The 11,270-nt window shown below is 50.6% G+C and overlaps 1 protein-coding gene across 2 annotated transcripts; it reads left to right on the top strand.

The window, feature by feature from the left end:
• The first annotated feature begins 1,304 nt into the window (after positions 1–1,304).
• tmem140 (transmembrane protein 140) lies at positions 1,305–10,837 on the top strand. Of its 2 annotated transcripts, none has more exons than XM_031898552.1 (2): positions 1,305–1,385; positions 8,710–10,837. In XM_031898552.1, exon 2 carries the CDS (start codon positions 8,752–8,754, stop codon positions 9,343–9,345), a length of 594 nt encoding a protein of 197 aa, XP_031754412.1. In that variant the 5' UTR covers positions 1,305–1,385; positions 8,710–8,751; the 3' UTR covers positions 9,346–10,837. The 2 variants fall into 2 exon arrangements, with proteins under 2 accessions (XP_031754412.1, XP_002941473.1); XM_002941427.5 differs by lacking the exon at positions 1,305–1,385 and adding an exon at positions 7,785–7,889.
• Positions 10,838–11,270: the final 433 nt, after the last annotated feature.

The raw sequence follows: 11,270 nt of genomic DNA, 5'->3' as shown, positions 1-11,270 counted from the left end.
CCCAGGGCCCTGGTGGGTGGGGGCCCCTGTGGGGGGTGTGAAGTCCACGGTAGGGGCCCATGGGTGCAAGGGCCCCTGAGGCACTAACCCAGGGCCCAGGTGGTTGGGGGCCCCTGTGGGGGGTGTGAAGACCACGGTGGGGGCCCATTGTGGGGTGCAGGGGCCCCCACCCACCAGGGCCCTGGGTTAGTGCCTCAGGGGCCCCTGCACCCCACAATGGGCCCCCACCGTGGTCTTCACACCCCCCACAGGGGTGGGGGGGCCATTGTGGGGTGCAGGGGCCCCTGAGGCACTAACCCAGGGCCCTGGTGGGTGGGGGCCCCTGTGGGGGGTGTGAAGGCCACGGTGGGGGCCCATTGTGGGGTGCAGGGGCCCCTGAGGCACTAACCCAGGGCCCTGGTGGGTGGGGGCCCCTGTGGGGGGTGTGAAGGCCACGGTGGGGGCCCATTGTGGGGTGCAGGGGCCCCTGAGGCACTAACCCAGGGCCCTGGTGGGTGGGGGCCCCTGCAGGGGGTGTGAAGGCCACGGTGGGGGCCCATTGTGGGGTGCAGGGGCCCCTGAGGCACTAACCCAGGGCCCTGCACCCCTCAGTGTAACCCCGCTTGTATTCCATACAGGCATGCAAGTTAGGGGGTGCAGGGGGCAAAAGAACCCTTTCTTTACTGCCTGCCCTATCATGTATATATTGGGGGGGGGGTACAAACCATTTGGTTATTGGGGGGCCCAGAGATAGAGAAGGATAAACTTGTGCACAATGTGCCAGTATGGGAGCAAATTAGCGCCCCCTTTCTGTGAGTCAGAGAATCAGACTTGGGGTGGGTCACTTACATGTGGGGTCCATTGTGGATGCACCCTAAAAATTTATCCAGGGGGGGCCCAGAACCTCCCAGTTACCCTCCTGCCTGTAGTACTTAATGCCCCCCATGGACTTGCCCTTTGGCCCATCGGTGCGACACCCATGCAGTTTCCCCATTGACGCCCCAATAACTGCCCCTGGCGCTGACTTCTGCCCCCTCTCCCAGTAATTGCCCTTGGCTCTGGGTGTATAAATATCAGTAACTGGGGCAGGTTAGTCCTCCCAGCAGTGGGGGGGGGCACAGAACTGGACTTGGGGTAAAACTCTAGATACAGTGTATAATTGCCCAGCTGGGGCCCTTCAGCTTCTATGTACTGGGGGGCCAACCTGGCTGCATTCCCATCAGCCCCTGCTCCTCCCTGCAGCCAATCAGACTGGGAGCCTGAGGAACAGCACAAACCACAAGCAACCAATGTAGGAAATCCCCTGCCCCGCCCCCTCCCAGCTGATTGGCTCATGTGATTTAAAGGGAATAGACCAGCTGAGCAGGTCAGTTCCAAAGCAACTGTCAGCCGGAGCGGTCAGTCAGGTAATGTCTCCCCTTCACTGGGGTAATAATACTCTAATACTCATAGTAACCCCCATGTTATTACTGTATTCTCTGTGCCTTATTATTTGCCCCTCTATCTGTTGCCCCCTGTGGCCCCAAACATGTCCCTACATGCCCTGCCCGGTCCCTTTCGCTTTCTGCCCCCTGGGCTTGTTGGTATTTGCCCTCTATTTACACAGAGAGGGATAAATACATTTATTGCCAGGGATTTCCCTGCAGGGGGGGGGAGTTTTATTAAAGGGGCAGCTCACCTTCAATTAACTAGATATTGATCTGCAGAGACAGTTTGCAATTGGTCTTCATTTGTTTTTGATGGTTTTTCAGTTATTCAGCAATAGTAACAATAATAATAACACCGGAGGGAGCAAAAGCCGGAAAGGGGCAGAAGGGAAAGGCAAATAATTCCAAAACAGCAAAAAATAAATAATGAAGACCAATTGGAAAGTTGCTGGGAATAGGGGATTCTGTAACATAGGAAGAGTTAAATTAAAGGGGAACCTACGCCCTTAAGCTCAGAAAGAGAAACTGAAAATAGAACAGTGTTTGTGTCTCTGTCTGTGGCGCTTTGTTTGTTTGTTTTATTGTGTGTTTGTGACGTATGGGGTACCCAGGTACTAGGGGTAGGCGGGGGGGTACCCAGGTACTAGGGGTAGGCGGGGGGGTACCCAGGTACTAGGGGTAGGCGGGGGGTACCCAGGTACTAGGGGTAGGCGGGGGGTACCCAGGTACTAGGGGTAGGCGGGGGGGTACCCAGGTACTAGGGGTAGGCGGGGGGGTACTCAGGTACTAGGGGTAGGCGGGGGGGTACCCAGGTACTAGGGGTAGGCGGGGGGTACTCAGGTACTAGGGGTAGGCGGGGGGGTACCCAGGTACTAGGGGTAGGCGGGGGGTACCCAGGTACTAGGGGTAGGCGGGGGGGGTACCCAGGTACTAGGGGTAGGCGGGGGGGGGTACCCAGGTACTAGGGGTAGGCGGGGGGTACCCAGGTACTAGGGGTAGGTGGGGGGTACCCAGGTACTAGGGGTAGGCGGGGGGGGTACCCAGGTACTAGGGGTAGGCGGGGGGGGTACCCAGGTACTAGGGGTAGGCGGGGGGGTACCCAGGTACTAGGGGTAGGCGGGGGGGGTACCCAGGTACTAGGGGTAGGCGGGGGGGTACCCAGGTACTAGGGGGAGGCGGGGGGGTACCCAGGTACTAGGGGGAGGCGGGGGGGTACCCAGGTACTAGGGGGAGGCAGGGGGGGCACATATATAGGGGGGGCTTCATAGGCACGTGCCCACCCTGCCCCGTTTGTGATGTCACTGGCAGGGCGGGACAGTTGCGGCTCTATAAATAGAAGGGAGGAGCCGGGTTGGGTTCACCTATCCCTAGTTGGGGCCCTGGGTGAGTGAAGTTCAGGCATTTTTTAGGCACCGCTCTCCCAACAGCCACCTCTCTTGCCCCCCAGGCTTGCCACTCCCCCAGGCTTGCCACTCCCCCTGCGCTTGCCACTCCCCCTGCGCTTGTTACTTCCCCCTCCCCTGCGCACTCACATGGAGGCCCATTACTGGCGGTACCCAGGGGCCACTGGAGAACCAGACTTTATGGCCACCCCTGAAAATATAGCTGCCCCCCCCCCCCATTCCCACTGGGGTTTGTTTTTGTCTTCACCCTCCCTTGTCCCCTTGGGTTCAGTTCAGTATTCGGCCGAATCTTTCACAAAGGGTTCAGGTTCCTAAAGTCGTGTATTCAGTGCGCCCCTAGCTTGCTGCTAGTCAGACGTGTCTGTAGGGGGCAGTGTGTAGCCCTAGTAATGCCGTCATACTGTGCCCCCCAGCTTATTTGCCCCCCATAGATATTTCCTAATGCACCAATAGGGGGAGAGTCTGCCCTATTCATTGCACTGGGGTTCAACAAGGAGGGATACTGCCCCTTTAACCCCTTAGTTACTCTTCAAACCTTCTGCTTAGAACACGTTCCCCCATATGCCGTCAAACGCCGAGGATGCTGGGAGTTGTAGTTTTGCAACACCCAAGGGATATTGAATAAATATTTTTGCATTTGGATTTGACTCTGTTCCAGTAAAGTCCAGTTATCAGTCGGGCATCTGCCGGGCACCGGTACGTGTGTGTTATCTGTGCCATGCAGGCCGGGAAAGTGAAAGCACAAAAACACCACTAAATCATCCGATCTGGTTGCTAGGGGCCAATTTACCCCAGCAACAAGGCAGTGGTGGGAATGAGAGACAGGAAGGTAATTAGGAGAGGCCTGAATAGACAGAAAAGGAATATAAAGTAACAAAATTGTATCAGAGCAATAGGTTTTTGGAGGGAGGGGCAATTGGAGCAATGGGAGGTTTGCTTCCCCTTTAAAAAAGCCACTTCTTGGAAATCCCATGGCTGCCGCTCACAGGCTGTTGTAATGTAATGTTTGTTATGTGCAGAGTCATGCGCGGCGCTGCCTTTGTCTCCTAGTAGGGGAGGTCTGGCCTTTAGCTTCATACTGGGCCGTGCCCGGTTCTTTAATAGATAAGGGAAACACTATGTATTTATACATATGGGAGGGAGGTGCCATAGTGTTTCCCTTAGACAGTACAGTATGGGGGTACAGCTTATTGTGTGCCCAGAACATTCCTTCTCTGTATATTTGTATTTATACATATGGGTAGGAGGTGCCATAGTGTTTCCCTTAGACAGTACAGTATGGGGGTACAGCTTATTGTGTGCCCAGAACATTCCTTCTCTGTATATTTGTATTTATACATATGGGTAGGGGGTGCCATAGTGTTTCCCTTAGACAGTACAGTATGGGGGTACAGCTTATTGTGTGCCCAGAACATTCCTTCTCTGTATATTTGTATTTATACATATGGGTAGGGGGTGCCATAGTGTTTCCCTTAGACAGTACAGTATGGGGGTACAGCTTATTGTGTGCCCAGAACATTCCTTCTCTGTATATTTGTATTTATACATATGGGTAGGAGGTGCCATAGTGTTTCCCTTAGACAGTACAGTATGGGGGTACAGCTTATTGTGTGCCCAGAACATTCCTTCTCTGTATATTTGTATTTATACATATGGGTAGGAGGTGCCATAGTGTTTCCCTTAGACAGTACAGTATGGGGGTACAGCTTATTGTGTGCCCAGAACATTCCTTCTCTGTATATTTGTATTTATACATATGGGTAGGGGGTGCCATAGTGTTTCCCTTAGACAGTACAGTATGGGGGTACAGCTTATTGTGTGCCCAGAACATTCCTTCTCTGTATATTTGTATTTATACATATGGGTAGGGGGTGCCATAGTGTTTCCCTTAGACAGTACAGTATGGGGGTACAGCTTATTGTGTGCCCAGAACATTCCTTCTCTGTATATTTGTATTTATACATATGGGTAGGGGGTGCCATAGTGTTTCCCTTAGACAGTACAGTATGGGGGTACAGCTTATTGTGTGCCCAGAACATTCCTTCTCTGTATATTTGTATTTATACATATGGGTAGGGGGTGCCATAGTGTTTCCCTTAGACAGTACAGTATGGGGGTACAGCTTATTGTGTGCCCAGAACATTCCTTCTCTGTATATTTGTATTTATACATATGGGTAGGAGGTGCCATAGTGTTTCCCTTAGACAGTACAGTATGGGGGTACAGCTTATTGTGTGCCCAGAACATTCCCTCTCTGTATATTTGTATTTATACATATGGGTAGGAGGTGCCATAGTGTTTCCCTTAGACAGTACAGTATGGGGGTACAGCTTATTGTGTGCCCAGAACATTCCTTCTCTGTATATTTGTATTTATACATATGGGTAGGGGGTGCCATAGTGTTTCCCTTAGACAGTACAGTATGGGGGTACAGCTTATTGTGTGCCCAGAACATTCCTTCTCTGTATATTTGTATTTATACATATGGGTAGGAGGTGCCAAATATACAGAGAAGGAATGTTCTGGGCACACAACTAAAATAGTGGTTTTGTTGCATCCTTAGTATATACAGACTGGGGGATAAGTTGTTTTCCTGCAGTTCCAGGGCAGATCATTATTAGACAGATAATGAGTTGGAGTTTGGACTCAGTACAAAGTATAAGTGTTTGTTGTGCGGAGTCGGCACATCTATCTGCCCCGTCAGCCTCTTCTCAGCGGATCCATTTGCCCCACAAACACCGTTCTGCCCTGGAGCTTGTTACAGGGAGTAACTAAAGGGGAAGCTAACCATATGTTTATAAGCAGCACTTTATTCCCAGTGCAGAGCTGTCTGGCCGCTCTCCCACAAAATGTCCCTGATACCAGGAAGTGATGTCACGCTTCCGGAAGTGATGTCACAATGCATCAAATGATGTCACCAAATGCTTACTGCGCTTGCTGTAGGGCCACACAAGGGCAATTTTATATCTGCTCTTAGCCATTTAGGAGCAGGGTCGGACCGGGGTGTCTGGGGCCCATATAGGCTGCCACCCGGGGGCCCCCCACTCCACTCACTTAGTCAACCCCCCGCCACAATGGGGGCGGGGGAGATGTGCTGACGGCCGAGGCCCATTGGGTTTTACCCTGGTGCCCCCAGTCCGACACTGTTTAGGAGGTGAAACAGTTAAAGGAACAGTACACCTATAATGTTACCAATAAATGTAAGAATGGGCTGCACTGCTGTTTTGGGGTCCCCCCTTTTTGGGGACTAAATATAATCCAGTTCTTGGGTAGTGAAGTGACTCCCGCTGAACCATAAGCCCAAGTAGTCTCCATGATTAATGGCACAGAAACAGGGATCTCAGGCTTAACTTGCCCTTTAGAGGGTAATATAAGCCCCAGTTCCCTATCACATTCCCATCAGTCCCTGCCCCAGTGAGCTTACAATCTAAGGTCCCTATCCCATTCCCATCAGTCCCTGCCCCAGTGAGCTTACAATCTAAGGTCCCTATCACATTCCCATCAGCCCCTGCCCCAGTGAGCTTACAATCTAAGGTCCCTATCCCATTCCCATCAGTCCCTGCCCCAGTGAGCTTACAATCTAAGGTCCCTATCACATTCCCATCAGTCCCTGCCCCAGTGAGCTTACACTCTAAGGTCCCTATCCCATTCCCATCAGTCCCTGCCCCAGTGAGCTTACAATCTAAGGTCCCTATCCCATTCCCATCAGCCCCTGCCCCAGTGAGCTTACAATCTAAGGTCCCTATCCCATTCCCATCAGTCCCTGCCCCAGTGAGCTTACAATCTAAGGTCCCTATCCCATTCCCATCAGTCCCTGCCCCAGTGAGCTTACAATCTAAGGTCCCTATCCCATTCCCATCAGTCCCTGCCCCAGTGAGCTTACAATCTAAGGTCCCTATCCCATTCCCATCAGTCCCTGCCCCAGTGAGCTTACAATCTAAGGTCCCTATCCCATTCCCATCAGTCCCTGCCCCAGTGAGCTTACACTCTAAGGTCCCTATCCCATTCCCATCAGTCCCTGCCCCAGTGAGCTTACAATCTAAGGTCCCTATCCCATTCCCATCAGTCCCTGCCCCAGTGAGCTTACAATCTAAGGTCCCTATCCCATTCCCATCAGCCCCTGCCCCAGTGAGCTTACAATCTAAGGTCCCTATCACATTCCCATCAGCCCCTGCCCCAGTGAGCTTACAATCTAAGGTCCCTATCCGATTCCCATCAGCCCCTGCCCCAGTGAGCTTACACTCTAAGGTCCCTATCCCATTCCCATCAGCCCCTGCCCCAGTGAGCTTACAATCTAAGGCCCCTATCCCATTCCCATCAGTCCCTGCCCCAGTGAGCTTACAATCTAAGGTCCCTATCCCATTCCCATCAGTCCCTGCCCCAGTGAGCTTACAATCTAAGGTCCCTATCCCATTCCCATCAGCCCCTGCCCCAGTGAGCTTACAATCTAAGGTCCCTATCCCATTCCCATCAGTCCCTGCCCCAGTGAGCTTACAATCTAAGGTCCCTATCCCATTCCCATCAGCCCCTGCCCCAGTGAGCTTACAATCTAAGGTCCCTATCACATTCCCATCAGTCCCTGCCCCAGTGAGCTTACAATCTAAGGTCCCTATCACATTCCCATCAGTCCCTGCCCCAGTGAGCTTACAATCTAAGGTCCCTATCACATTCCCATCAGTCCCTGCCCTAGTGAGCTTACAATCTAAGGTCTCTATCACAATACCAACAGTTAAAGGGTAATATAAATGCACCATGATTAATGGCACAGAAACAAGGATCTCGGGCTTAACTTGCCCTTTAAAGGGTAATATAAATGCTCCCAATCATAGTGCTGGGCCCCTCTAGTTATAGTGCGACTGTCACTTTAAATCTGTGTTCCCGGAACAGTGTTTGTGCGCAGGGAGTTAACAGACTGAGTCTAACTGGGAGTCAGGGAGAAACCCGACTGGGTGGGGGGGAGTCACATGAGGCTGGGTGCTGGGTGCAGGATCAGCACATTTAACTGGAAAACATGAAGCTATGTATAGGGCGGCCGGCAATGACTGTGCCATTGGGCTCTCCTCCTCCTGCAGCATCTTGTGTGAGTATCAACCCTCTGTCCCTTCTGTGTGAGTGTGAGCTCTGCGTGCAAGCCCTTCCCTTCCGCTCTGCTGCCCATCTGCTATATATATATTGTATATCATGTGTATATAGCACTGACATATTCTGCAGCATTCCCTATCCCATTCCCATCAGCCCCTACCCCAGTGAGCTTACAATCTAAGGTCCCTATCCCATTCCCATCAGTCCCTGCCCCAGTGAGCTTACAATCTAAGGTCCCTATCCCATTCCCATCAGTCCCTGCCCCAGTGAGCTTACAATCTAAGGTCCCTATCACATTCCCATCAGCCCCTGCCCCAGTGAGCTTACAATCTAAGGTCCCTATCCCATTCCCATCAGTCCCTGCCCCAGTGAGCTTACAATCTAAGGTCCCTATCCCATTCCCATCAGTCCCTGCCCCAGTGAGCTTACAATCTAAGGTCCCTATCCCATTCCCATCAGCCCCTGCCCCAGTGAGCTTACAATCTAAGGTCCCTATCCCATTCCCATCAGTCCCTGCCCCAGTGAGCTTACAATCTAAGGTCCCTATCCCATTCCCATCAGCCCCTGTCCCAGTGAGCTTACAATCTAAGGTCCCCAGTAGCCTGTGGGAGGTTAGACCAGCTGGCCCAATATGGATCGTGTTACTGGGGACTTTTAGACTGGGTGTTGCTGGCAGGCTGTGTGGGGGGCTTGTGTATATATCTATATATGTATCAGTGGGTGAAAATGACTATTTTAATAGGTTTTCTATTAAGAAACACAGAAACTAATATTTCATTTTTGAATCATTTTACCGATTCCTCTCTGTTCTTCTGCAGTTTTACGATGAACTAACCCCCCCGGCCCAATAAACCAACACAATGTTCCCCTCTGAGAAGTTCCGCAAGGCGGCCGGGGTCCTGCTGACCATCTCCCTGTCTGGGCTGGTCTGCTCGCTGCTGATCTATGCCTTACTGCTGGAGGCGGGCAGCATCGCCATCTCGGGGTGCAAGAAGATCGGGTTCTACAACTACTGCCTGTACAACGGGACCAGCGCCGGCTGCTACTGCATCACCGACCAGGAAGGACTGACGGCCGTGGGATTAAACTGCCAGAAAGGTCTTCTGATGTCCCTGGTGTTGACCTACTCGTCCCTGGTCACGTTCCTCATGGGTCTCCTCACCATGGCCTTGGCCCTGTCCTTCAACGAGCGCACCCTGTGGATGTTCCCTCAGGTCTTCAACGGACTCAGCTTGGCTGGACTCTCCGTTGGGCTCCTCATGTACCTCTGCTTGACCTGGGGGCTCTACGACATCTCCGAGCTGAGCACCGGGTTCCTGGCTTTGCTCTTGGCCATCGTAGGCCTGATCTTGCTCTCCAGCATCATGAGACATTACTCCAGACTCACAGCCAACCCGTTTAAGACACCCACGACTGATGACATTTCGGATCAGAAGTATAATTTGGTGGTCTAAACGGGCCACGTAGGGAAGCCCTCATCTTGGTTACGTTCTTGATGCCTCTTCAACACAAGGCGGTGGTGGGTCCAGGGCTTTCCGCCCTAAGCTGTCCTCGTTTTTATGGGACATTTCGGAATTGTGGACTCCAAAAGAGGAAAAAATAAATAAATTTGAGGTTGGGGAGGTGTGGCTTATGGATATGTGGGTGTGGCCCAGAAGTCTACATGAAGCCCAGCCGCCCCATCACTTGACCCAATCACCAAACGACGGAATAAAGTCAAGGCACAAAGCCCAGTTGAGGCCTCCCTACCAGCCCTACTGATTGTTTTGATCTCGTTTGTATCTTTTTCACTAATTGTATATTTACACATTGTCTAATATACTGTGTATGGGGGGAAAGTTTTCACTGGTTTGGGGGTGGGGGGGGGGTTGGTAAGGATGGGAGTTTGTATTCTTGCCTTTGCTAATGATTATTAGTGTAAGTTATAGATGGCCTACTCTTAACAACTTTTCAATTGGTCTTTTTTATATATATTTTTTTCAATTATTTGCCTTCCTAACTCAGTTTTCAAACTGTTACTTTTTATTCCTTATCTTTCTATTCAGACTCTGCTCATATTCCTGTCTCTCTTTCAAACCAGTACCTTGTTGCTAAGTTAAGTTGGACCCTAGCAACCAGCTAGCTCAAATTGCCAACTCTCTGCCGAACACAAAGCTAAATAAGTCAACAAATTGCAAATAATGAGAAAATGAAGACCAACTGCAAATTGTCTCTACATCATACTAAGAGTTAATATAGAGGTAAAATACCCCTTTAAACCAGGAAGCAGACTGTCTGCGAGGTTTGATTTGTATAATAATAATAATAATATTATTTATGGGCCCTTTCCCTATCATTAAGTATTGGGGTTTCTAGCTGGTTGCTATGGTCATTGGCCTTAGAAACCAAGCAGCTGGGAGTTATAGCTTGATAGATGGGGCCTGAGTGTAATGGCTATTAGGGAAATAATGGCTGGCTATTAGGGAAATAATGCTATTGCCATTTCTATTATTGTTCTAAATTCCTTATGTTGTTTATATTGAAAAGATTGTTATACTGCTGTAATTCTTCAGTAATTGTCGCACTGAATCACTTTAATAGGATGGGGATATCCAATGGGCTGCCGGCAGCTCCCAGCACGCTTTCATAATATGTTGGGATACGCTGGGAGTTGTAGTTCAGCAACAGTATAACGACTGATATGGACAGTTCATGCAGGGTTTTCCTCTAGTTGAACTACAGCTCTAACCTCCAGCCCAGAAGTTCCTGCAGTTCTGTTGGGCGGCTGCCTGGATATTCCTGCCCCCGCACTGCTCTTTGGGAATCCAGTATCGATGGAGAAGATCATTCACCTTCTGTGCCTTAAACCGAATGTGCATTATTGTATCCTCTCCTGTGTTCATAGTGTTATAAGCAATAATCATTGGTTAACGATACATTTAAATACATTTATATCTTATAAACCTCTGACTTGTGCATTATCTTTATTTCCCCCATTGTATCCTTATAAGCTGCAACTGCACTACCCCTTCTATCCACAAGGTGGAGCAGCAAATGCTTTGTTACAATGCTATCACTGATAGCAGACAATCCATTCATGGTAAAATATATATATCTATCTATCTATCTATCATCTATCCTCTATCTATCTATCATCTATCTATCTATGCATCAGGAGAGAGCCGGCACTCACGTCAATCGGGTCACAATAGCCTGGGTGCAAGTGTAGAATTAGATATGTTCGCCTTACATGTTCGCCGATGGGATGGCAGGGGAAGGCAACTCTGGGAGATTAGTCGCCCGCGAACAGGGAGTTTTGCCGCGGGCGACTAATCTCCCCGTGTGCCAGAGCCCTAAGGGTAAAGACACACGGAGCTACTTAGTAGCAGCTACTTGTCAT

The sequence above is a fragment of the Xenopus tropicalis genome, chromosome 3 (genome assembly GCF_000004195.4).
Source record: "Xenopus tropicalis strain Nigerian chromosome 3, UCB_Xtro_10.0, whole genome shotgun sequence".
Classification (NCBI taxonomy): Eukaryota; Metazoa; Chordata; class Amphibia; order Anura; family Pipidae; genus Xenopus; species Xenopus tropicalis.
Note: the sequence above shows the minus strand (reverse complement) of the source record. Positions and strands in the feature narration are given on the sequence as shown.